The sequence below is a fragment of the Dryobates pubescens genome, chromosome 1 (assembly GCF_014839835.1).
Source record: "Dryobates pubescens isolate bDryPub1 chromosome 1, bDryPub1.pri, whole genome shotgun sequence".
Classification (NCBI taxonomy): Eukaryota; Metazoa; Chordata; class Aves; order Piciformes; family Picidae; genus Dryobates; species Dryobates pubescens.
In genome coordinates, this window is record NC_071612.1 from 32,576,052 (window position 1) to 32,603,861 (window position 27,810).

At 42.5% G+C, this 27,810-nt stretch overlaps 1 protein-coding gene across 3 annotated transcripts in view; it reads left to right on the forward strand.

Moving 5' to 3' along the window:
• The first annotated feature begins 693 nt into the window (after positions 1–693).
• FRYL (FRY like transcription coactivator) overlaps positions 694–27,810 on the forward strand; it is a 164,052-nt gene continuing 136,935 nt past the window's right edge. Inside the window, exon 1 of one of the 3 annotated variants that reach the window (XM_054163573.1) lies at positions 694–909. In XM_054163573.1, coding sequence (XP_054019548.1) covers positions 735–909 — 175 coding nt within the window. In that variant the 5' untranslated portion in view covers positions 694–734. Of the gene's footprint in view, positions 910–3,088; positions 3,151–16,655; positions 16,787–27,810 lie in introns of those variants that run through there. The other 2 variants (XM_054163565.1, XM_054163553.1) reach the window with 2 other exon arrangements.

Here is a 27,810-nt window from a genome sequence, read left to right on the forward strand (position 1 = left end):
GGAGTGGACTTTGGACAGCATGAGACAAGTAATTTCTGTACTTGGTGTTTTCTGGAAGATGGCTTGAATATTTGGTGTGAATATTTTTAAGTTGTAAATATAGGTCTGTGGTGACAGGTTGGACTTGATGATTCTCGAGGTCTCTTCCAACCTTAGTTATACTGTGATAGCATCAGAGCCTGCAAAACAAAACTTAACATTGCATAAATGTTAATAGCTTCATGGTTAGTAGCTACAACCATGCAAGAATGCCAGGGGTTTAAACTGTGGTGCTGCTAGACACTGCTTATAAAGCTGGTCTGTAGACTTGCTGTATGATAAGTGTTATCTTTCAAATGCAGATGAACCCTCTCTGTGCACTTCTTGAAAACTCAGAGCTACTGAACTCTGTCAGCCATTGGAAAATGTGTGCATTTTATTAGTGCTTAAAATCGTTGCAGTGCTAAACACACGGTGTCTGCTGCAAGTGCAGAGTTTAGCATGCATTGGTTAATGCATAGACCTGTTGTTGTTTGGCTTTCTTATCAGCCCCTACAGTTAGACGGCTTTAAAATCTGCCTGGGAGCAGCTGGCAGCTGACGTGCTGCTGTTGGCACCACCCAGGTTCAACATGACATCATGAGGAGAAGTCTTACCTCTGTGCTCAAGGAAGTTGGTGTGGGGAGCCACGCTCTGTAACGTGTGGCTCAACTGCTGGGTTTTATTCATGCTGAGAAGGTAGAGGGCATGTCAAAATGGAATTCCTGAAAAAAATTGTCCCCACCGTTTCTGGAGATGTAGTTCTGGATGCTGGGAGTGCTGCCCGGGAAACCTCCCCAAGGCTGCTGAGGATGAGACGTGTCAGGCTGTTTGCCTTAGGACAGACAATAGATGAAGATGAGGAGGCACATGTTGTACATCCTGATTACAGTATGTATCCATGTCAGCAACCGGCTCTAAACTCATTGCTAAGCTTTTTCTTCAGGCTGTGCTCATTTTGCTAAATTGATGACTTTGGCTCTAAAAGACCCTTTTATCAGTGGTCCTATGATCAAGGTCTCTCATGGTAAAATAGTTCTGAACCTGACACACTATTGTATTAGTGACCTACCTGAAAGAAATTAAAGAGGATTCCTTCTGTACTCCTTGTATTTTTCGGGCCTGTGGGATGTTTTCTTTTTTCCCTTTCTGGGATAAATATTCCTATTTCAGTTTTTAAAATTACCATGTTAACTATGATTAAGCACTTAAGAGTTGATGGATGTGTGCTGCACAGAGCTCTCACTGTAGTGCAAGGTTCAAGTTTTCTGTCATCTTTTCTGCTTCCCTGGTTTTCAAATCCCCAAAGTCTTTTGAAGGAGTTCCTTTTTAAGAGTTTGGGGGGTTTTTGTGTGGTTTTAGGTGGTGTTTTTTGTTGGTTTTGGGTTTGGTTTTTGTTTACTTGGTTTCTTTAATATTTTTATATATATTTATATATATATATTTAGTGGTGGTGATAGTTCTATTTTTTATTTCAGTCCATTTGGGTTTTTATGGTGTGCCTTTAGGGGTTTTTAGGTTGGTTGGGTTTGGGTTTTGTTTGGTTTTTTATAAATAGATATATATTTAGTGGTGGTGATAGTTCTATCTTTTACTCCATTTATTTAATTTCAATTCATTTGCATTTTTTGGTGTGGTTTTAGGCTTTTTTTGTTTGGTTTTGCTTTTTGGTTTGTTTGCTTTGGTTTTTTTTTAATATACATATTTTTAGTGGTGGTTATGGTTCTTCAAGTAATGCTTGCTTTTTTTTAGTGTTTTGAAGATTACAAAAATTTTTAGTAGACCTAATATGTAAATTAAGTTAAAAAAAATGGATATTGTACAGAGTTTTTACCTTAAGGACATTTTTTACTGCCTGTTGGTCTCTAAATGTTAGTGTATTGTGCTAAGAAGAAGTAGAATGAGTTAATGTTCCTTGTTCAGACAGTTCAGTTGGGTGGCAGTGGAAAATCTAGTTTTACTTTTTTGCCTTTTTGCCTCCAGCTAAAATAGTAAGGTCTTGAACCTTTATGATCTTGGATCCTGATGGCTCTCAGATGCAGTGTGTTTACCCTTGGCTATGTGGTGGCTATTTTCAGGAATTAGTGGGGCCTTGAATTTTTTTCCTTATGTGTCTAACTGCATGGATAGGAGATGGTGACATTTGTTTTATTGGGTGGTGAGCTTACAGCTTTAAGTATGGCATTAAGGGGTTGTGGGGGTGGTAGGAGAATGGAGATTCCTTGGAAAGGTTTTCCTTAGCTTTTCTGATCGTGATATAAATTACTACAATTTTTTTTTAATGTGTTAATTGGTAGCCAGGGAAAGCAAGGACAGCTCTGTTTTGTTGCACATCTTGTGTGTAACAAATTAGAGCAAGTTAAATTTGTAGTGGTATGGAGTATTAAAGACTTCTTAGAGAATAAAATCTGTTAAGACTGTTCTTGCCTGTGCATTTGAAAACACTGCTCAGAAGCTCGTGGCGCTTGAAAGGATGATGCTCTTTTAGCCAGCTTCCTGTCCTCATTTAACTTGGACTGCACTACAGCCCTGAAGTGTATAGTTGGATAGCGCTGTGATGTGCACAGCTCAAGTATCTCCACAGACGTAGCTCATCTATTCTACTTTTATGCTGCATTACATTTTATTTAGAGCTCTCACCTTGAAATAATACCTTGCTTAAAATGTTACAATTTCAGACTAAACAGATGCGTTGTGCTAGGTGGGAAGAAAAATTCTGTAGCCTGTGGATGTCTTCATCCAACCTCATTCAATGCTTTGTCAGTAGCTCAAGCAAACAACAATAATAAACACAGAGCACACCAGTCCTACTGTGGAAGATGAGTTCTCCTTTCTTGCTCCTTAAATAATTGCCAAATGGGGATGATTAGGAGGGATTTTTGTGGAAGTCAGCAGTGCCTGACAAATAGCACTCAACTCTGTGATGTCATCATTTGCGAAATGCAGACTTACAGCCTGTTCTGGGATCATGCTTTTACAATAGCAGATAGTAGCTGAATCCTCTTTAAATTATCTCCTTATTTCTATTTTTGTATCTTGGTAATGGAATGAGCTGCTCTGCTGGAATAGAGCAAAAGAGCCCCTGTGTTTACCAGTTGGATATGCTGCAGAACGCAGGTGCTGACAAAACAGGTAATAAAACAGTAGAATGGTTTTTGGGGGAAAAAAAATAAATGAAGCATTTACTTGCTTGATGTCAACAGATGTGGTATTAATGTACCACCAAAGTTCATATAATGAAGCTGTTCAGGAGCTTGATGTGTTTGTAAAGTGTTAAGTGTTCTGTGCTGTAGATACGTTTGAGTTTGAAAGTAGGAGAGGTTTTTCTTTCTGTTCCTTACTGCTGCTGTTTAGGAACTCTTCGGTATTAATGAGAATTTAGATGAATTACCAAGTCAGTGATTAATTTTTATACTATTTTAAAGCATGGATGTAATGTAGAAGGTCTTAAGCCAACACAAATCCCTCTATTCCTGACACCCAAAGTCTGAAAGTTGCATTTGCTTGTACCTGACCTAAATATTTCATGTGATGAGGTGTGGAGGTTTTTTGTGATTTTGGTTTATTTGTTTGTTTTTCTGGAATGAAAACCTTTATTGTTACTACCTTTCAAAATGTTTAAACTTCACTACTACATCATTTTGTAGCCCAAACCAAGACCATAGAAGCACACATAATAATAGCTTCTGTCAGAATAGCTTCAAGTGTATTTTAGAAACCTTTCATAACTGTCTTTTTAGGTTTATAAGATTTGAACTCCAGAGACCCCCAACATCTCACTCGCTGAGATATCTGCATATGGTTGTATGCATCACAACACTTAATAGAGGTTCCTGAAAGAACAGGCAGAGCTTTGAAGTTTGCTGTTGCATTTTATGAGTTGGTATGTTCTCTGGCTCAAAAAAGCTGCAATCCAAATCAAACACAGAAAGCTGAGGTTGGAGGATCCAGAAAGTGTTTTCATGCATCAAAATCCATATGCAAATGTGTCCCTATGCAGACTCATCTAGTAAGTGTTTCATAGTCTCCCTGTTGCTGTTTGTAGCATTATAAAGAAGGGGCACCAGGGCTGCTCTGTGCAAACTGGCAAATGGCATCTGTGCCTGTGGCATGTGGTATGTGCCCTTTTGGCTGCAGCCTTGGTTCTGTTGTAAGGAAGGGTGGCTAATACTGTGAAACAGACTCAGGCCAGCTCTCTAAGTCAAATCTGCAGTGGCTGCACAGGAGATGCTAAATTTCAGTGATGTGAGTATGTTCCTTGCTCGCAGTGTCCACATTGGAGATATTCAAGACCTGCCTGGATAGGTTCCTGTGTGATCTGGTATAGGTGATCCTGTTCTGGCGGGGGGGGTGGACTAGATGATCTTTTAAGGTCCCTAACATTCCTGTGATGCTGTGATTATTTCTGTGTATGAAAAATGTCTCTTTTTGCAGACATGAAGAGAAGCAGGTGTAAAGTGCCTGTGCGGGGGGGGGGGGGGGGGGGGGGGGGGGGGGGCAGAAATAAGCCACTAGAAATAGGTTCTTTGGTGGTAAAGTAAACAAGTAACAGACCTGTAGTTGCCCAGAAGGCTAAGAGCAGGGCTGGGTACATAAACTGCCTGTGAGCAGTCTGTCCCTGGAATACCAGCAGCTCTGCAGGGCGCGTTCAGCTCGATGTGGCATCTCTAATTAGTCTTGTACAGCAGAGGATGGCCAGGAGGCCCAGCATCTATCTGGAATTAAAGTCAATTTTTGTGCCTGAGTTCTGAGTTTCAGTTAGAGATGTCTGGAGGGGTTGGTGGGCAACTATGGCTTTCCCCTCTCTCCACCCCTTCAATCTCTGTTTGCTTCTTGCTTACATTAAGAGATTGCCCCATAATGCTGTTTGGGATCCAGAATGCTATTTACATTAAAATCTTTACCTTCTCTCATGGTTTCTTATCATAGCAGATAGCATTGTTGTGCTTGAGTAATACCACAGGAAATTTTTCTATGTATCTTTTTGATTAAAAAATAATAAAGAACCTTTGCTGAGGGCCTCTGGAACCTGCTCTTGAAGTTCTTTGTGACAGAAGGGAGGGAAAGGGGATTTTGGTTAGATTTTTCTGACTGCAGTTCTACAAGCAGGTCAGGCTGCTCTAACCATTTGATACCAGGGCAAAAGGCAGCAAGTGAAAAGGACGAATCTCACTCCCAGCTGCACAGCTCTTCCCCATCTCCTATCAGATGCTGGTGTGGCCTTTCCCTGAGCTGATTCATTTCACAAAGCCAGCAGAAAATGTTCCAGTATTTTTTTTTGAGGCAGCATTTTGGAGATGACATAGCAAGGGGAATCAACTCACTGAGGGGGGGCCCTTTTGCTCCATAGCGGGGGCAGCATTAGAGGCCTTCCCGTCACCAAAATTAGCAGTCACCTTCTGGCTAAGCCTCTTGTTTTATACCTATTGATTTGTGGAAAATGAACTCTTTAATAATTTAGATAAATGGAAAGACAAGCATCTCTCCAGAGTTTTATTTTAAGTGCAATGTTGTTTTATGATTACTGCTTATAAGCAGATACAGTGACCCCACTGGGTAGAGGGGTTTTGCAGTAAGATATTTGCTTCAGATGGAATCAATAAGGAACTTGACATAGTGTCCAGCAAGTCGTCTTAAAATTAAGCTCATGAACAAAAGGAATATGTCACTGACTTGTTCAGTTTGCTATTAAAATGGAAAAGTCAGCTATAATTGCATTTAACTGTTCATCTATCTATATATGACTTAATCTTTGAGATAACTCCTAGAACTATATTTGGCTTTTTTAAAGATTATTTATTTTCTTCATTTAAAATCTGGTTTCAATTGTATTGTCTGCTTGGCTTTATGCCTGCTGTCCTTTTAGTGTAGTTGTCTCAGGGTTTCATCTGAAGAGGAAGCCTGCAGGAATATTTAATGGCTATTTTAAATTTGTTTTATTTGTTCTTTTCCCTACAGTCTTTGTGGGGATGTTTGGGGTGATTTTTTGTTTGTTAGGGTTGGGTTGGGTTTGGTTGTTTTGGTTTGTTTTTGTTGGGTTTTTTTTGCCACCCATTAGTTTTACCTCATCCCAAGCAGCAACAAAGTAATTGTAACATAGTGCTGCTTTCAAGATGTGTGTTAATACTACTCACAGGAAGATCTTTAAGGTCCATGCTTGACACCTACTTTTGTGAGAAGGTAATTTGTTTTCCTATGAGATGTGGTGAACAGAACTTAAACTATTATATTTGCTTTAATGCTATTGTTCAATGAATACATTAAGTCTGCATCTCGTTTGCAGTTCTTTTATGCATCTTCTGGACTTTAAGCACCAAAAAGGTTTTTGGAGGCTGAAGTGTGTTAGTATAAGGTTTCAGGTGACAGCTGAGCCAATGTAATAGCTCGGTGATGCAAAGAGGTTTTGACTTAGAGGGTGGTAGAATGGGGAGAATGGGAGACAAGCAAGTCCCCATCATAAGAAGGACACAGAGCAGTTGGAGTGAGTCCAGAGGAGAGCCACAAAGATGATCCAAGGGCTGGAGCACCTTTGCTATGAGGACAGGCTGAGGGAGCTGGGGTTGTGCAGCCTGGAGAAGAGAAGACTCCAAGGAGACTTTAGAGCTGCCTTCCAATACCTGAATGGATCCTTCAAGAAGGCTGCAGAGGGACTTTTGATCTGGCTGTCCAGCAGAAGAATAAGGGGGAATGGGTTGAAGCTGAGGGAGATTAGGTTCAGACTGGATCTTAAGTTGTCCTTTAGTATGAGGGTGGTGAGACTCTGGAATAGGTTGCCTGGGGAGACTGTGGCTGCCTTCTCCCTGGGGGTGTTCAAAGCCAAGCTGGATGAGGCCTTGAGCAGCTGAGTCTAGCTGAGAGGCCCATGGCAGGAGGTTGGAGATGATGATCTCTGGGGTTCCCTTCCAACATAAGCCAATCTGTGATTCAGAAGAATTCTGCAATGGCCAGTTAAGGGGGCTGTGAACTGCTGAAGTCAACAATGTCGAGAAATCATTGTGAAAATAAATTGGTATGCTACTGTAAAACTCTCTATAATATACTGTTGAGACTAGGACATAAAAGTATCTGTTTAAATTTGTAGTGTCTAAATTATTCAGAAGTCTTGAAAACTGCTTTGAGATAGAGATTGGTTTAACAACAATTTTGTTCCTTATTGATTCACACTGTTAAACTCTTGCATGTAGAACAGCTTTTAAAACATACCTGTGACACTTCTATCTGTCCATCCATCTCTTTATCTGTGATCCAAGGTGGAGTTTGTAAGTAACTGGGCAGCTCTAGAAAAATCTCAGCTTGTTTCTAAGGAACATTTTCCTTGAAGTAAAAAGCTGTTTTGTCCTTTAAAACACATTAAAATTGATCACTGAGCTAGGAAAAAAGTCCAAAATAACAAGCCCCTGATGCTCAAGAAGTATTCATAGGGTCAGTACAGGATTTGTCAGCAGCTGCATATGAAGATGCAATGCTAGTGACAGCAGCAATTCAGATTGAAGTTACAGAGGGATTATAATTTGAGTATTTTGTTAAACAGTTCTCTAGTTTTCAGTTGTAAAGGGGGGGGGGGGGAATCCATTTTTTGAAAGGCACAAGTTTTAATTTATAGGTGATTTAGCCAGGCTTAATCCTCTCTAGGAGAGGTTTTTCTGTTTCTAATGGAAATGTCAATTGTAAATGGAAGGGGCAAATAGGACATTTTTTAATTCATGGCTGCTGGCAGGTTCTGTTGGCTGCACTTGTTAGCTGGTTTATGTCTTGATTAGTAGGCTCCCGTATTTCTTTTGGTTTAAGCTCTTCAATAGCAGAATGGTTCTCACCCAGTGAGTGCTAACTTCGTGTGCTCCTTCCAAAATGTGTTCTGTGGATCCACACTGGGGAAATAATTGAAACTGTCTCATCTTGATCAAGGGCTGCTTTGGAAATTTTCAGTAAATGGCATTCTTGGTGTCTCTAACTTAGCACTGAATAGCCTTTAAGTGCACTTCAAATAAGGAAATGTCATGGGTGTTTTCTTCATTGGGAATGTTTTCCCAGTTAACACTGCTGGTGGAAAATACCTGTGATTTGGGAAGCAGCATTCAAGGCCGCAGCTATGATCTTCCTAGCCGGTAGGTGGTCTCTCCTGCTGGCCCAGGATACTTTGTGTCCACCAGTTGAGGCACTTTAGGGAACTTGAGCTATGTGCTGTTTGCAGATCTTCCAGACAAATATGGCCTTGCTGTAAAGTTTCAGTGTGTGTTAGGAGTTAGGTGTCTAACTGTTGTGTTTAGCTTCCTTTGGGTTTGTTGCTTCTTGTTTTCTCACTTCCTGGTTTTTGTTTCTTTCCTTGCTTGCCGAGCCTCAGAAATGTCACTCATGTTCTCTTGATTCTGATTTGCAAATCAGTGTGTAATACTGATGACCTTTTTTATCTGAGAAGCATTTCTATTTTGTACTTCTGCTTCGGGTTCCTGCCTGAGTATCTGTTGTTTCACACGCATGGGAAAGCTGTAAAATTGGGCATTAAAGGCACTTAATTGTTTAAATCCTGGTAACTAAATGATGAAAAAAATGCACTGTAAACATTTGCAGGCTCTGGAGTGAAGAAGTACACCAGTTCAGTTCAACTATGAAGAATGCCATGTTAATGTGATTATTTTATGTATTTATGATACTGGGTGATGGAGCTCCTTAAGCTCCTGCCTGTGTAACGGAAGCATCGGGAGCAGCTGTTTAGGAGTTGAAATCTTGAGAGAAAATCGCCTCTTCCTGCCTTGCCTCTGCTCATTTTCCTTCTCCTGCTTGTAACTGCAGCTTTCAGAAGCTCTATGCTGTGTGCACAGAGCTTGTAAGGATCCTACCCACCCAGGCATTTAAGCTATGGTGGAGTTAAGTTGGTAGGCTAGTGCTTGTGAGGAGGTTTACAAGAGACAACCCGAAGTAGTTGTAACTGTGTGGCTGTCCATCCCTCTGCCTACTGCTAGTACTCTGGGGCAGAGCTGGCTGAACCAGATAGATATCTGCATTATGTGGGGGTTGTAAAGTGCCTTAATGTATCAACAGAAACAGTTTGCAGGCTGCCAACTGCAGTTGGCTCAGGAGCAGATGTTCAACTTTGCTTATGGGGGAGGAAATTTATCTGCCGGTGCAGGGTGAGGCAAATACGAGAGTCCTTTCAGCTGCTGTGGCAGTCTGCATCTGAGAACAATTTCCACCCAAGTACTTAACAGATCTGGGACTTCTGGGCTGAGTTTACTTCTCTAGGTAATTCACTTCTAACTCTTTTTTTAAAGTTTTCCTGAATGAACCTTAAACTCCTGGTGGTTTTTTGTTTTTATAGGAATACAGTAGCTGATGCTTATCTAACACAGCTATGATTATTTTCCTGCAAGAGTGGCACAGACTTCCAGCAGCTTGGGAGGAGCAACAAAAATAGAAACATAACTGCTCCAAATCAGTTGTCTTAAGGCCTTGTAGGGTAACAGAGTTAAGCCTTTCCCTACTCTATCCATTTAAATGCCCGGCATCTAAGCAGGGATTTTCCTTGTAGCTCTGTAACTGTTTCCAGGTTCCATTTAAAAGGTTAGTAAGAACTGGAATGCTGGGCCCCCCAAACTAGTATGGATGTGCACTAATACTGAAGCACAGCAAGGAGGCTGCCACAATTCAGAATTGGGCAGATCAGATATTAAGGCAATTATTTCAGGGTGTCTGTCACAGAATTGTACTAGTGGGGCTCTATACCTTTAAGGTTTGTGGTTGGTTGGGGTTGTGGGGTTTTTTTTGCAGTCTTTGAATGTCAAAGTTGAGCATATGAGAGGGAGGAAATCAGTTCTCTAGAATTTTAACTACAGGGATGCCTGTGAAACCAAGTAACTCTGATTTGTCAGGCTCATGAGATACAGTAAGAGCTATAGGTTTGTGTATTACTTCTCCTGTCTCATTTCCTCTTGGAGGGGGGTTAGTTAAATATCATCTCAGAACTTCCTGCTGAGTTGTTTGAAATGTTTCACCTTTTTATTGCTGCTTTGTTTCCTTGTAATCTTACGATATTTGCTGATCTGGAAAGCTAGATTTTTCAGGAAGAGCCAGGTTGCAATCTGTGTAGTCTAAATCCTTACCAAGTTGGTAAATGTCTTTGCTTAAAGTGCCTTGAAAGCTGTTTGATTTTTCAGGATCTAAATATTCTTTCTGTAAAACTGGGGGAGTGGGGGTTGTGTTGTGTGTGGGGTTTTTTCCTCCTTTGTGGTTTTTTTTCAGGTAGGATTACTGTTCAATCAAGATAAGATAAGGTTAATTTACTGAGAAGTTACATATTAACAGTATCCTCTTTGCTCTTACTGAAAGACTGTTCTGCAAGAAAGCTGTGCATCTTCAGTGTCCTTTCAGAACTAGTTGGAAAACTCCTAATGCATTTTAAATGGGTAACCTCATTTGTAGTTCTTTGCCTGAATGCATTTTCTGTCAGTCCATATCACTCTGAGGATGAATTATGTGTAGTAGGACTGAAAAACCTCAAAGAAACCTGTAGCAGCAACAGATACTGCATGTTTTTTACATAACTTAAAAGAATGCCTTTAGCTGTGGTTTGTAACTGGAATATTTATGCTGGAATGATTAAGGCAAATTATTGTGTAGAGAGATAAGCAGACAAATCAAATCCTGTTATCTTAGCCATCCCAGTAAAAGAAAGCAAGAACTGCATGGGGTGCTGGGGGACAGTGGCAGTATGATCTGAACAGATTCTGAGAGAAATCAACACTGTTGCAGAACCAGGGAAGCTAAACAAAAAGAAAATGAACAAGAGGACACAGAAAGAAGAAAAAGAACAAGAGGACACAGTCTCAGGCTGTGCCAGGGGAGGTTTAGGCTGGATGTGAGGAAGAAGTTCTGCACAGAGAGAGTGATTGCCCATTGGAATGTGCTGCCCAGGGAGGTGGTGGAGTCACCATCATTGGAGGTGTTCAGGAGGATGGGGTGCTTGGTGCCATGGCTTAGTTTTTTAGGTGGGTTGGATTGGTTGATGGGTTGGACGTGATGATCTTGAAGGTCTCTTCCAACCTGGTCTATTCTATTCTAACTCCCCCCCCCCTCCACTTTTCAGCCCATAGAGGTGAAGCTGAAACAACACTGTGGGAATCAAATTATGTTGGTTTTTGTTCTGTTCTCGCATATTGATCTTTGCCACAGGGCAGAGCTCTGGCAGTTACAGAAGCAGCAGTTGTTAAGCACTGTACTTATTTTATGTACATTGTTCAAAGTTGTCAACACTGTCTCTCCACAGTCCCAGGAACGTGGCATGATGCTACATGAAAGATAAGCTGTGCAAACAACATTTGCATGCGCATTTGTAGTAAATGTATTTGCCCAAGGAAGTGCAGTGATGTTTTTAGGAAGGTTTTTATTAAATTCCAAACTCTTCAGATTAAAAAAAAAAGAGAGACTTCTGTTACCTGTATGCTATGTAGCATGATAATGTTTGGTCTCTTATATTGCTTGACTCCTATGGCTCCTTGTAATCCCCAGGGCAAACCTTCCCTGTTGGGTGACCAGGCTTGCATGTACTGAATGTACAGGATAATGTGTTCAAGTGCTGAAGTGCTTTTTTCCTGTGTAAGTCAAGCATGCTGCAGGTGAGCAGTACTACAAATGGATGGTCTAATACTTTCCAGAGCAGCTGGGCTTACTGTGTGTGAATCTCATATTCTATAAGTCTATTTTCAGCCTGCAGACTTCATGTTGCTGAAGTGGCTCAAGCAATTTTCTTCTAGCCATCCTTTTTAATAAAAGGTTTTCCTATCTGAGCAGGAAGCATAGTGTGGACTGGACACTTGCATTAATGTCACTAGTGTCAACAGCTTGCATTTGCAGATTGAGCACTTCTGCTTTAGTCTACCTGTGGACCTATTCTTGTCATGTTCTTTTAAGAGCTCACTGATAGCAGTGTGCCCATGCACACATACCTCACCTTAAGACTTCTTGGAAAGTATCATACAGTAGTGTACTTTTTTTACTAGCAAAACTTATAACCAGTCTAAAAGGTCTATAAATATTGAGATCAGTATACAGACTAGGTGTTTATCATAGAAGCATAGAATGGCTTAGGCTGGAAGAGACCTTAGAGATCATCTAATCCAAGCTCATGGCAGGGACACCTCTCAACTAGTCCAGGTTATTCAAGGCCCCATCCAACCTGGCCTTGAACATCTCCAGGGAGTGGGCATCCACAACCTTTCTGGACAATCCATTCCAGAGTCTTGCTACCCTTGTAGTGAATAATTTCTTGCTAAGATCCAATCTAAACCTGTTCTCCTTCAATTGCCCCTTGTCCTATTGGTGGACACTCTTTTATGAAGTGTCCCTCTCCAGCCTTCCTGCAGGTTCCCTTCAGGTATTGGAGGGCAGTTATGGGATCCTCCTGGAGCCTTCTTTTCTCCAGGCTGAACAATTTATTAGAATTCTGTTCTCTTCAGTGTACTAATAAAAGTATGCCCAAATGTCCAATTGGAGAGTTGCTTTCTGGATTCACACACCGCCCCCTCCCCCCCCATAAACCAGCTCCAGATCAAAGCAACTGGCTTTATAGTTTAATGCATTTAGTGCTTTCTTTTCCATCTTCTCTCTAGATAGTAGAAGAATAATCTTATGGAAGAAGTATCACAGTATCAGTAAGGTTGGAAGAGACCTCAAAGATCACAGAGTCCAACCTGTCACCACAGACCTCATGACTATTCCTATAGAAGTACTCCAAAGTGACAGATATTTTTAGACCCTTCACAGTGGACATCTTGCTGCTCTCAATTTTTACACACAGTGTACTTTCCAGAAGTCTGTTTCATATTCCTCTCTGCATAGGAGGAACAGAAGAGACTCCACACTGTAAATCACATGTTCTTACATCATTTCAGGAGTACATGATGGTACTTTGTAATTCTGTGCCATAAGTTTTATCGGGGCCTTCTCATTGAATTAGCCTTGTCTGTGCTTGGCAAGGTTCAGACACTTGTAATCCGTGGTTTTACCATGAGCATTTCCTGCTGCTACTGGTCTTGTTTTGATTAAAAATAAACCAATAGGTTACTTTTTAAACTTCATGGTTCATTCTTGAGTCTTCCATTTATTCTAATATTTTGTAGGCTGTTTTGTTAACTTAAAGCCAAAACAAACCTTCAAAAGTCCAAAATTGCAGTAGCTGTCATCTGTACGTGTTTGATTATAAAAGCATGGGAAATGGACTAGGAAGAAGAAATGTTAGAATGCTTAATTCTTGTGAATTCATGATGCACATTGAAGCAAACTTTGTGTGTGCATATGAAAACATTCATATTATGTGTAGTAGTCAAAGAGGATGTTTGTTTACAAATTTATGTTCCTCATATTAAATAGTCCCAGTTTATACTCTTGCTACATACAGTTATCAAACTAGTCTTAACATCCTACAAGTTCCTGATGGGCTGACACTTCCTATTGAGCTAACTCCATTTGAATTGAAACTCATTGCTAGCTCTTTGAGGAAGCCCTGTCAACCGTGATCAGTAGTTCCTACAATCATAGAATGGCTTAGGCTGGAAGGGACCTTAGAGATCATCTACTCCAACCTCCTTGCCATGGACCTCTCAACTAGACTTGTCTTCTTAAGGCCTTATCCAAACTGGCTTTGAAACCCCCCAGGGAAGAGCCATCCACTATCTCCCTGAGCAACCTATTCCAGTCTCACCACCTTCCTCCTCCTTCCTCTGCTCAAATCTAACCCTACTCTCCTTCAGCTTCAAACCATTCCCCCTTGTCCTGTTACTAGGCAGCCTGATGAAAAGTTCCTCTGCAGCCTTCCTGTAGGATCCCTTCAGGTGTTGGGAGGCAGCTCTGAGGTCCCCCTGGAATCTTTTCCAGGCTGAACAACCCCAGCTCCCTCAGCCTATCCTCATAGCGGAGGTGTTGCAGCCCTTGGATCTTCTTTGTGACCCTCCTCTGGACTCACTCCGACATCTGTGTTCTCCGTATGCTCAGGACACCAGAACTGGAGGCAGTATTCTCGGTGGGGTCTCACAGGAGCAGAGCGAAGGGACAGAATCCCCTCTCTTGCCTTGCTGGCCACACTCCTCTAGATGCGATTTGCCTTCTGGGCTGCATTGATACTATCAATAAATGATAGTGTAAGAAAATCTGAGATGCCATGGTGGAAAGCCATGCACCATGCTTGACCAAATGCATCAATATCATAAGTTAATGAAGATTTTAAAGAAGGTTATTTCACAGGTATTGACTTCTGCAGCTCTGCTTTACAGAAATACTGGCAGGTCTTCTGTTGAAAGTTGCCTTAATGGGACTGGAGAAGGTGGCACTGGAGATTAGTGTTTCTGTGGAGTTCCTTCTATGTATCTCCTGGGGTTTCTGGGATGATTGTTTTTTAATAAGTTTCTGGCACTAATGACTTAAAGAATAAAAGCTGAGGGGAGGGGAGAGTGCAACTACAAAGAACCCAAAGTGTATTTTAAAAAGTCATTATTTTTGAGGTGCTGGGAGAGTTGGCTCATGGTTTTGGAATGCACACTGTTAACAAGGATTCCTTTGAAGAACTCTCTGTAGCCCAGTGTTGGAGGCAGTTAGAGACCAACCATAATTAATACAGTCTTTCAAATTAGTGGTGAAATTCATCAACCAGTTCCAAAATACGACCTTGGTGTCCTACTCATAACAAAATGCAACCTCTGTTGTATCTTCAGGAAGAGGAAAAAGGACTGTCTGGAGTATAACTTGAACTATATTCATAAAAGTGATGAAAAAGGAGTATGAGGTAATGTGAGGTACAGCATAGAAAGTGTTACCTGACAAAGGCTTATGAAGGAAACCTTGATGAAGTATCCTAAAGCGTTACTGTGTGGCTGCACATTCTGTACCCTGTCTGGGAAGAAACATAAAGGACTATCTAGATATAGGTAGTAATTTCACATGTTATTATAGCACAATGTTTTTTCTTTGCATGGGAAAATTAGGATTATTTTTAATCTATGAAAACTCAGTGATTACAGCAGTCTCTTCTCTAATAAAACTATTCATCTCCTGAATGGATGTCAGACAGCAGCTGTCTGGATGCTTGAATGGGCTGCTGCAGTGCTGCTGCACTCCCCAGTACCCTTCTACTGCTGCGTGACACCTGTCTTTTAGAACCACTTAGGTGGACATTCACTCTCCTGTGTTGTCTTCCTGATGCTGATAATGATTTTGTGTTTTGGGGAGTTGTGTGGGTGTGGATCAAAAAACCAAAATAGCCTCCAAACACAAAAGACCACAAACAAACAAAACCAAAACCCCCAAAACACTATCACCACACCCCAAACCACCACAAGCAAACAACATTTGCCCTATACTATGCCTAAATCTTTTCATCAGCTTGAGCTAATTCTGCTTTACCTGAGGGCACAGCTATCGGTTCTTACTAAGGGCTAGTTTACTCCTAGTTGAAACCACATAGGTCTTTTTAAATGTTAACTTAAAGCAGATGTAATTAATCAGTGTACTTTGGACCTATAGATGATTTATTATTTTTAATCTGTCTGAGGTGGGTCGAGTTACAGTTCAAATAGATTTAATGAAGCTACTGTTAGCAGCTGGTGTCACAGTCACTTCACATCCTCTTCTCCCCCGTCTGTGTTTGACTTGAGGGCAATGTTACTTATCTAGTTTGGGGGCAGTCACAGAATAAAACCCTAGAGCATCATTTTCTCCATATTGTTTCTTCCTGTCAGTATACAGAAATCTTTCTGAAAGCTATGAGATTTGTCATGAAATCTTGAGGCACTTTGAGATGTGTTTCTGCCTAGTGTAAAGACAATGAATGCCTGAAGCTGACCCTGGGCTGCTGCTTCACCCAGTGCTGGAAGGTGCAAAGGGTGTTGAGTCTTTGTTTATCCTGGAAGAATGGGGGGAGCCATAGAATTGTCAGGGTTGGAAGGGACCTCAAGAATCACCCGGTTCCAACCCCCCTGCAGGGGCAGGGACACCTCACACTACAGCAGGTTGCTCACAACCGCGTCCAGCCTGGCCTTCAAAACCTCCAGGCATGAGGCTGCCACCACCTCCCTGGGCAACCTGTGCCAGTCTCTCACCACCCTCCTGGGGAAGAACTTCTTCCTAACATCCAATCTGAGTCTACCCACTTCTAGTTTTGCTCCATCCCCCCCAGTCCTATCACTCCCTGACACCCTAAAAAGTCCCTCCCCAGCTTTCTTGTAGCCCCCTTCAGAGAGTGGAAGGCCACAATTAGGTCTCCTGGGAGCCCTCTCTTCTCCAGACCGAATAGTCCCGACTCGCTCAGTCTGTTGGGATCGCATCGGTAGGAATCCTCAAACCCCCCAGTTACGAGTTTCCCTCACAGCCTTTGGGCTGGTCCCGAAGGCAAGACCGCACTGGGAGATGTCAAAGCTGCGTTGTGAAGTCCCGGGAATCCCGCCTGTGCCCTCCCGGCCCTGCGCCGTGCCCGCGTTTTTCACACACGGGAGATATTTGCTCCCGTAATTTTGCTGATCTGGTAGCGCGGGAGGCCTGACCGCGCTTCGGGCGCCGTGCAGAGCACCGCCCGCCCCCGGGCCCGCCGCCCGCCCGCCCCCGGGCCCTGCGTCACCGGGAGGCCGCGCGGCAGCGGCGCGGGCGCCGTCGCGCTGCTCCTGCCGGCGCCGGACCCGGTGGCGGTGGCGGTTCCGCCGTTGCCCCGGCACCATGCTGAGCCTACAGGATTCCCTCTTCTTCGAAATTAACATCAAGTCTCTGCTGAAATCGTGGAGCAGCAGCGGCGGTGAGTGTGCGGCTGGCTGGCGGCCTCAGGCACAGGTTTATTTATTTTGGGGGCTTTGCAATGCTGCGCTGCAAAATTCCAGTTTAAACCCGGGGCTGGAGTGGTCCTCTGTGCTGGGGCAACTTGGGCTTAGCTGCTGCGAGAGGCGAGCAAAGTGTGCTCCCTGCTTCCCAGTTGTCCTGGTGAAAATACACAGATGATAATTCTCGTAGGCTGCAGAACTGCTGAAGTTCTTTGCACCCTTGGCTGTCGGAGAGAGGTGACAAGTGGATGCTCGTCTCTGCAGAGTTATCAGATGCTGGCACTGTGGCTTAATTCTGTCAAGCTCTAAATGATCCTTTGAAGCGAAACAGTCATGATCACCCTGAATATTTTCCAGGAGGCGTTATTTTTGTTCCTCAAACCCATTGTTATCCCTGCAGATGTGCCCTCTTTATGACTTTTCGATGGCCTGGGTCTAGAGTTTTTGGAAGAATTTCTTGTCTTAATTGAACCAGCAAGGAAGGCAAGGATGCTGCTGGTGCTGAAGAGAACCAGTCTGTCCTCAGCTCACCCCATCACACATGCTTCAATGCGGGGTCTGGGTCTGGGAGCTGCTGTGTCCTGTGTGCAGGCTCTGCTGCTGTAAGCCCAGCATCTCACTGACAGGGTGCCAGGAGATGATTAAGGTGACGTCATTCTACGTCACTTGTTTCACACATCCTGAGTTTCTTGTATCTGTAAAAATTAAAGTCAAAAGTAGGAGGTGCTTGGTATTTTGGCTCCAAGCTACGTTTTACTGATTGCTGTTGGAGGTGCACAGTTTGGGATGCACAGTTTGCAGTCCCTAAACATCTCATCAAAATAACTCCTTTTGGATTTTTACCCTGATACAGCACTGTTTGTTTCACCTGATGGTTTTAATTAAAGGAACTGGGAGCAAGTTATTTATTGTACAGTGTGTTTGTTAATCAGTGCTAGGGAAGTATGCAGGTACTTGGCTTGTCCTAAAAGCTGCTTGCTTTTTTTGCACTAAGTGCTGTAATTCGTGCTTTGGAGCACTAACTTCTAGACTTGTGGCTGCTACATAAAAGCAATGAGTATTTCAAAACAGGCTTCCTTGCAGGTTTTGCCTTTCACTTCATTCAGTTTGTATCTTGCAGATTAACTGTATCTGTTCCAAATTATACCTAGTATCTGTACCTGATAATGGTCTTGTTGAAATAAAGATAACCGGAAGAGGTTTTCTGATGTTTTAGAGTAGAAGCTGATAGTGTCCACTGAAAATGATTAAAAATCCTCACAGTTGATTTTATTAATGGATATTGTTTCCAAATCAAACCGTAGGATACATTCGGTTACAGTAAATTTGGTCTACAACTAGAGAAACCTTTGCTGTATAGATAAAGAGATGATTGTAGAATCCAGATGAGATAACTCTTATCTGTAACAAGATAGAGAGCAATAATAATAAAACCGGTTATCCACGAAGAGCAGAATTCTATATGCTGCTGGGTTTTCTCCTTTATGTCCTCTGTTATGTAAGCACAGCGGAGGAAGATCTTCCTGACTCTTTCGTCAGGAAGTGGCACTTGGGTCTTCTACCAGCAAATAAATTTTCTCTGCACGCTGGTGAGATAGCTGGGGTTTATTGCACTTTCCCCCACGATTGCCCTTCCTCCATGTGTGAAAATGGCCATGATGACAGCATAGCTGCATGTCTGCTCTGGGAGCCTGCGAGAGTCGCATCCTGATGGCTTTCCACTCTGCACTCCAGCCAGGAGCAAACCTCTCCACGCAGCCTGTTCTGGCTGTAAGTATTGCAGTTCGCATGGGTAGCTCAGTGAATTCAGCTGAAGTGGACAAGCCAGTTGCTTTTCTCCTGCAATGTTTTCCAGTCGAGTGGTGCAGTATGTGCAGAGCAAGGAATGGCACAGCGGCTATGTGGAGTATGTTTGGGAATTCAGTCAATGTTCATGTGCTAAGTCCCTTGAGAAAGGTTTTCCTGTGTTTTCCTGGTGGTTGTTTTTTTTTGGGTTATTTTGTTTGTTTGTTTTTTGTTTTTTTTTTTAATGCAAATGCAACTTTTTGTGGTTTATGTGATAATTTCAGAATTTTGGGTGCTGAAGAATGTCAGCAGAGGAGGGGAAATGTGTGCGTGCATCTCCACGTACGTAAAAATAAGCGTCTGTGGAGAGGCTTTAAGTATGGAACAGGAAGGCAGCACAGCTCCATGGGTCTGGTTAAGGGCTTGCTTAGCTGGCATAATGTTGTTGCAGTGCTTGCTAAGGTTTTATTGTAGTTGATCTTTTTTCTTTCAGTAACAACAATGAAGTGACATTCATATGGCCTAGTTTCAGAATACAGCCTCTGCCAACAATTTTAGGCATTACTTCTTTTTAAATGGAGTCAGGAATGTTCTTTTGCTCCAACAGTGAAGTGAGGACGTTCCTGCTTAAGAATTACTTGCTTAGGGTAGTTGTGGATGTAGTGGAGGTTTTATGCTGGCTTGTCTTCAGGTTACTTGGCTCCATAGTATTTGAGGACTCTTACTTGTGATAACATAACCATGTTCTTAATGCAGTGCTACAGGCTGGGGTCAGAGTGGCTGGGGAGCGGCCAGGCAGAAAGGGACCTGGGGGTACTGGTTGATAGTAGGCTGAACATGAGCCAGCAGTGTGCCCAGGTGGCCAAGAAGGCCAGTGGCATCAGGAATAGCATGGCCAGCAGGAGCAGGGAAGTCATTCTGCCTCTGGACTCAGCACTGGTTAGGCCACACCTTGAGTCCTGTGCCCAGTTCTGGGCCCCTCAGTTTAAGAAAGATGTTGAGATGCTGGAAGGTGTCCAGAGAAGGGCAACAAAGCTGGGGAGGGGTCTGGAGCACAGCCCTATGAGGAGAGGCTGAGGGAGCTGGGGTTGCTTAGCCTGGAGAAGAGGAGGCTCGGGGGTGACCTCCTTGCTCTCTACAACTCCCTGAAGGAAGGTTGTAGCCAGGTGGGGGTTGGTCCCTTCTGCCAGGCAATCAGCACCAGAACAAGAGGACACAGTCTCAGGCTGTGCCAGGGGAGGTTTAGGCTGGATGTTAGGAAGAGGTTCTTCCCAGCAAGAGAGATTGGCCATTGGGATGTGCTGCCCAGGGAGGTGGTGGAGTCACCATCATTGGAGGTGTTTAGGAAGGGACTGTATGGGGCACTTGGTGCCATGATTTAGTTGATGAGATGGTGTTGGGTGATAGGTTGAACTTCATGATCTCAAAGGTCTTTTCCAACCTTGTTAATTCTGTTCTCTTCTGTTCTAAATGATGGATTCTGTTTAGTCCATTGCAGTTTGAATACATGGGCTGTTTAACATTATTCTGAGGTTTTGGATTCTGTAGCAAAAAATACTGTTTCTTATGTTGATTGGTGTCTGAAAGCTCTCATACTTGGTCTTTGCTTAAGGTTTAGAAGGTCTGGATGCCATGGGAATTGCTTTCAGTAATGCAATATATGGGTTCAAAACCCAAACACAATGCTTTTTACGATTAAAACCATTATGTGATGAGTACCTTTCTGTACAATACAACCTATGTTTTTATGAAACCTATGCATGTATTTCTGGGGCTTATAGCCCAGTCAGGAGCCACTGCTTTCCAGTAAACATGAGTGCAACACATAACTGCTTTCTTAAAAGCTTTTCTGTGTCTCTGTTATTTACTGCAACAATAATCTTGGCCAGTGCAGAAATAAATTATTATATTTGGATAATAACTGAAAAATCTAAAAGAAAACACAAAAACAACCACAAAACCCAACAACAACAAAAAACCCAACCAAAAATGCGTCTGTTGTCTTTCCAGTAACAAACATACAGCTTTCTGTTGCTGTGCTGCAGTTGTGCTGTGTCTGGTAAATGGGAGGGCACACCTATCCTGTGGGTGCTTCTTTGGCCTTGAACTTGTCTCTGCCTTCTTCTGGTAAATCAGTCTCAGGGCTGATTCACAAGATGTTTTCACATTGCCCTGCTCAAAAGTCATGCATGTATTTCAAGAGCTCATACCGGGTAGGAGAATGAGGCTGCTGGTCATTGCCCTTGGCCTCTTCTGGTAAGTGTTTGTGACAGTGATTTCCAAAGTTACTTAAGACTTGTGGGAACAAAGTCATGTCAGGAAAGCGAACTCTACCTGCCTGTGCTTTGAAAGTGTGTTATAAAATCAGAAAGAAATGGAATAACTTTGAAAGGAAGTGAATTATTGGAGCTATGGCTGCAACATGTGAAAACTGGGGAGCTGCCTGGCAGAAACTTCTGAATCATTTGTTACGTGAATGGAAAAAGCACTTGGAGTTGAAGAACTGCTTACCTTCCCATAGGATTAGCTTGACTGAAGGTGACTTCCTTCTTTACCAACCAGAAAGCAAGTTTTGGCTCTTGAGAGAGGTTCTGCTCTGATAATACAGTAGTGAACAAATTTATCCTGTGGTTTTTTGTTTGATGACAGCGATGAAAGTGTAATTTAAATAAGACAGGTGAGATCACTTCACAGTGCCATGACAGGAAGTCCTGTGAAAAAGGACCATATCAACTACTGTAGAACAAATGTTCTGTTGCCTGTCTTGTTCTTTGTGAGGAGATGGAGTGAGGAGCGGGGTGTGTGCAGTTGTGCAGAAGGACAGATTTGCTTTCTGTTGTTGAAGGTTGATAATAGATTATACCTTTTTTTTTTGAAGTAATGAAAGCGTAATTTGTTAATAATGTAGGAATTGTCATTGTATGATACATCTCACCTTGTTGTCCCAGCAAGTGTTAAACTGCAAAGAAACAGAAAACCTGGGGGGAGTGGTGTGGAAATTGGTCTGAAATGTTTTGTGATTACCCTTCCTCAAACTGTCCTGTGGGGTAGCATTTATCAATAGCAGTACAGTGCTCTAGAGACCTTGCAGACATCTTTCAATAGCAGTTTTATGTTCCAGTAGCAAAATTGGTGCTACTTAAAAATCAAGAGAAGTCTTATTTTCATGAAATACCATTTTTGGTGCTATTTTAAGCACTAATAGTCATTAAAATAAGTATAATATTAAGTAGGGTGGTAACTTCATTTCTGTACCATGAACCATCCCAAACAATCATGTGTTCAGTCTTTCTATAGGATGCTTTGTAAACTGTAACCTTGACTTCAGAAGATTGTGAGGGTTGGTAGACTGTCTGCAGAGAACATACCAATCTTTCTTTGTGATCTTCCAGAATGGTTTTTGTCATCCTGAAAAGTGAAATCCTTAAAGGAAAGATGAATCCAAATTTGTTAAGCTTGAAGCTGGGCCTGTTCAGCTTGAAAAAGAGAAGCCTGAGGGGAGACCTCATTGCTCTCTACAACTACCTGAAAGGAGGTTGTAGAGAGGTTGGTGCTGGTCTCTTCTCACAGGTAATTAGAGATAGAATGAGAGGGAATGGCCTCAAGCTGCCACTGGGTAGGTCTAGACTGGACAGTAGGAAACATTTTTTCAGGGAAGGAGTGGTCAAGCATTGGAATGTGCTGCCCAGGGAGGTGGTTATGTCACCAACCCTGGGTGTGTTTGGATGTGGTTCTTGGGGATATGGTTCAGGGGTGAACCTTGTAGAGTAGGGTTATCGGTTGGACTTGGTGATCCTGAGGGTCTTTTCCAACCTGAATGTTTCTGTGATGCTGTGATTCTGTGGAAAAGCTACCAATTCCCCCACTTCTGGCTTCGGGGGTAATGTGTATAAGTACATGTTGAGAGTAAATGTTTGCACATCCCCGTGCTGCTAGAACAAGTTTGTGTGCTGTAGAGGGACATAGTGCTTCTGATGGCTTCTCTACAGCGTGCCAGTTGGCATGGGAAAAGCAAGTTTTTGTCAGTAGTAAATGACCTAATAAAATGTGAATGTCAAAGGTGTTTTGTTTTGGTTTTTAATTATCAGTTTTTAAAAAAGGTGTTGGAGTGTAAGCTCCATATTAGTTCCTGTTGATGAACTTTGTGATCTTCGGGGGTGACCACTTGAGCAGTACATCTTGGGGCACATGAGTCACTGCATTTACTGATATATCCATCAGGTATTCAAGGTGAGGCTTGACAGGGCTCTTGGGAACCTGATCTAGTTGACTGCAGAGGGGGTTGGACTAGCTGACATTTAGAGGTCACTTCCAACACAAACCATTCTATGATATGATGTGTTGGCCTACATCCAATGAAATGAAATGCCAGAAACATTCTTTGTAGTAAAATCTTCCATGTAAAGAGGAGATAGGTTTTTAGTTTTCTTTTCTTTCTGGGTAGAATTGAAATAACAAGGTCTACAAATGGATGTAGAGTGGAAGGAGACAACTAGACTCTAAGTAGATCATTCAAACGAGTCAGACCAATGTACCAGCCTGAAGCTGACGAATAATCACTACATATAAGTGGAAGTTCTGAAGCTTTCAAACTTTCAGTCCTGTTCCATTAGATATGGGTCAAGTAAGCAGGATCAAGGCAAGGGAAGTTTCATAAGGTGGCTGAACTCGGTCACGCTTGCTAAAAGTGGTAGCTTTGCCCCCAGCGGGGCAGCCCCGTCACCTTTTCACCTGCCAACTGCAGGTACTTGCTCATCCTTTTAGTGAGCTGCTTTGGATCCTTGCATCAGCAGAAATCTTCTTGGGAAGGTGGAGAATTTTTTTTCCCAGATTGTCCTGTGTGGGGTTTCTCACAAATGTTTAGATGAGAAGCCTGCATTGTAATAAATACATTAGGTATTGGGATATACACTATTTATCAGAGATATACCAGAATGAGCTTTCTTTTGGGGTGTTCTTTCTGATAGAACAATATCCTTTTTGCTAAACCCATAACTAGATTCTGTTATGATTCCAATTGTAGAAGAGAATGCTGTTGAAAGGAGAAAGTGCCCCAAATGCAAACCACTCTGTCAGCTGCTGTGGCTGGCATAAACTGCATGCTATGCATGGACTTCAGGAAAGCTCCAGATAAACCAATTGCAACAACCCATATCAAATACCCTTTTTCTGCTGATTGTTTTTCTTTCTTTAAACCTCTAGCTCTGGTGCTTTTGTATTTGAAGGGGAAAGGTTCAGACACCAGAGATTTAATAGCTTGTAAGAGATCACTGACAAAACAGTATTTATTTAGAAAGGTGACTGCCAACTTGAGAACACTGTGGAGCAAAACTGTTGTTTGCTGTATTACATCCTGTTTGCATGTAGCTACAGGTTTTTCCCCTGGATAGAAAGAATAACTCTTCCTCATTCATAGATTCATATGATATTAGGGGTTGGAAGGCACCTCCAGAGATCATCAGGTCCAACCCCCCTGCCAAAGCACATAGGGCAGTCCACACAGGAATGCATCCAGGTGGGTTTTGAAAGTCTCCAGAGAAGACTTCACAACCTCTCTGCAGCCTGCTCCAGTGCTATGTCACCCTGAAAGTGAAGTTTCTCCTCATGCTGAGATGGAGCTTCATATGTTCTAGCTTATATCCATTATTCCTTGTCCTATTACCAGGTGCCACTGAAAAGAGCCTGGCCCCTTCCTCTTAACACCCATCTCTCAGATATTTATAGGCTTTAATAAGATCCACTCTTGGCCTTCTCTTCTCCAGTGTAAACAGTCCCATTTGTCTCAGTCTACTAAGAGCAATGATGACAGTCAAAGGGAGTTTTTAAGTTTTGTTAGGTAGAGTGCACTTAAAGAGTGAATTTCAAGAGCAAAAGGCCTTTCTAAATCAAAAAGGGGCCTATTGGTAGATCTGATAGAAACTACTTCCTGTGAGATATTTCAGGGGAATTTACTGAAATATGATTTGTGTAACAGGTTGACAAGCTGCAATTACAATTACATGGTTTATGACTCTTTAATTGTTTTAATTCAATTTTAGGCTTGATGCCCTAAGTAGGTACTTAGAACAAACAAAAAAAAAGCAGTATGTGTCAGACAGCTTCTACTCAGTGCAGAATAAATACTACTAATGAATATATAATTCTTGCAAAACAGTAGTAGAAAGCAGGCATATAAATTGGTTTTCCTCACTCTACCTTGTCTCATTCTGCTCTTAATCAAGAATTTGAAAATCCAGAGGGAAGAGAGAAGACTTCTTCAGATTTACATAGCCTCAGAAACAAGACAACTTAAGAGTTTAAAAAAACCAAAACAGCTTCTTAAATAAAACTTTCTACTTAATAAGTTTGTATTTATAGCTTCCTTGCTACAGAATTAGTTCAAGCTCTGGAAGCAATTAATTTCTCAAAGAGATCTTGGGAAAGCATAGCATGGGAGGTATGACTGACTCCTCTGGTTGTGCCCATTGGGCACAGCTGGCATGTGATTTGGGGATGTTTTCAACTCTCCTTTTTGAAGTTCCTTTTGAGGACAGCTGCTGCAGACCAGAACACTGCTCTGCAAAGATGTATGAGTGCCTTAAACCCTGGCAAATCAATGCTAACTAATTAATGGATTTTGGAGAGTTGTTCACAGTGCTACTACCAAGCCTTAGGAATTGTTGGTTTTCTTCCTTTTGTTTCTTTATTTATCAACCCTGTTTGCTCCCTTTGTTCTGGCTGCTGAACTGGAACTTGAGATCTTCAGGTTGGGACCTGTGGTGCTTGGGAGAGGGTGCTGGTGTGCCAGGGTCACTGGCTAGCAACAACTCAGTGGCTCTTAGTTAGGCTTAGAAAACTGAATGTCTGACATCTCGGTGGAAACCTGCCTCCTTTTTCCCTCTAACATCTTGTTTGTGCCCAGTGTCAGCAGGACATGGCAGTTGGGCCAAATAATACCAGATTTTTACTGTTCTTTCAGCTACAAATGAGGTCTTGTCCTGGAAACAAAAAATAGAGTGGCTGGCAACTGACATTTCATTCTTATGACAGCAGTGCAAGGGAAGGGGGAAGCTAAGCAAGTTGCACTGAGATTTGGCTGAGAAGTTGGAAGTTTTTTTAATTTAGATGGCTGTTTGAGACCCTGGGGCCAGAAATCCATGAGAATCGGGGGATATTAAGGTGGAGTCATGCATTGTTCTTGCAGGGGATCATTGTCCTTGGACCTCTCTCTTCAGAAATTAACAGGACAGGGAAAGAGGAAGGAGGAACCTAAAACTTAGAAATACTCTAGCAGAAGTGCATGGATGAAAAAGATTTTGGAGTCAAGGTTTCCTCTTAAATACTTTTTTTAAAACCCTTGAAAGGATGCTTGAAGCTGTAATTAATCCTCCACAGGAAAGAAAGAAGTCTAACACTCATTCTGAAAGAATCGTGGTAGGCAAAGCTACATGAGCAAAAGCAGGTTTCACCAATGTGGTGAGAGGTGACCAGCAGTTTCCCTCTGCAGTACTGTTCAAAGGATTGTTTGAATAATTTGTAGGTACTTATTTCTAAGTTATAGTTTGGCCACATCATCCCTGAAGGTGTTACTGTAAGTGGAAAACTGGAGTGCTCATCTTGGAGAGCATAAGGGAAACAAGAACATGACTTGTTTAATTGAGGAGGGGAAAGGAGGGCAGGACAGGGCTTCAGAGGGCCCTGGGCAGGGTGCAGACATTGGTTCTGTGTTTTTGAAAGCAAGCCTGTAGGATTTCACTATCTAAAACATTGTGAAGGATGTGAATGACACTGCTACTGGGCAGGGAAACTTTTTGAAGCACATTGAGCTGAAGTTGAACCTCACAAAAATGTCGCTGTGCCAAACTGCTGGTTTCTTCCTGGGGATCATAGACTCATAGAATGGTCTGGCTTGGAAGGGACCTTTAAGGTCATCCAGTCCAACCCCTTCTGCAGTCAGCAGGGACATCCTTCACTAGATAGGTTGCCCAGAGCCCTGTTAAGCTTCACCTTGAAAATCTCCTGGGATGGGGCCTGGAGATGCAGGTTTTCAGAATAAAAAAAACTTGTGTGCAGTGCTTATTCTGAAGATCTGAAGTGAGGACGTATTGATTCCTCAGTTAATTTTTAGTTTAGATATTGGTTTATTAGGTATATTCTTGCCTTTTGTAGTTCTTTCTCAATGCTTCATATCTCTTCTGTACTTCCTTACTTCTGCTAAGACCATTTACATTAATGGTGCTGAGAAAAATGGTGTCAGGTCCTGGGGAATTATTTGGGTTTGATTTATATTTGCAGCTTTAAGACTGAGGTTATGAAGACTGACTGCCAAAAAGTGATTGCAGATTTTGGGTAGTTTTAGCAGTTTGGGGACTGGGAGAGTTGACAGAGACCTGTGAAAATGCAGAAGCTATGCTGTCTTGCCAGAAATTTTCCTGCAGGGTTTTAATTCTCAAGAGCCTCAGTCTTCCATTCCTGCTGACTGCTACCAGAAGCTGTAGGCTAGGCCTGAGTTAACCTTGTGAGTTAATGGCACTGTTGATGTGTGCTTTGCCTGTGTCTTACCTGGTGCGTGCTTGCCTGTGTCTTGTGAGGGAGGGACAGGATATTTCTAACCCTGCTAACTTGCAGATGGTTACATGTGCAGACCCTCATGAAAAGTCAGAAGTTTTCATCAGCATCTACAGTTAGGTAAAAAACGGGTAGATTTCTCTTGAATTTCCCCTCTTTTCATGCCTTGTGCTTCTTGCCAAGTGCAGCTGCTTTAGCAGGCTATTGTTAACACGTTTCTGGAGATTAAGCACTGCCCCTCCCCTCGAGTTGTGGCTGTGGAGCAGCAGCACATGGATGGTTAGACTGCACCCTGTTCTCCATCTGCAGAGGAAGAAAACCATAATCTTCTTGTTCTGTGGGTCTAGCAAACTTACAGTCAAGTCAGAAGGGAAGTAGACTTATAGTGCAATTAAAACAGCTCTGTGCTTTATGGTCCATATGTGACCATATGAACTTCAATACCACGTCATCAGTGAAAAGATGAGTGATGAGCTCTGGATGTGAAACTCAGATTTCTAGGTCACTGGCTGAGAGCATAACTCAGCAGAGGCCAGAGCTCATTACTGCTTCATGGTTTGCATTTGGTCTTCTTCCAGGTGTCAGGTCCAGAGTGTTCCCTGTTTGGAGGCCCTAACCTTCAACTGAGCTCTGTAGTCACTGCAGAGTCCCAACATGGACAGACTACTTC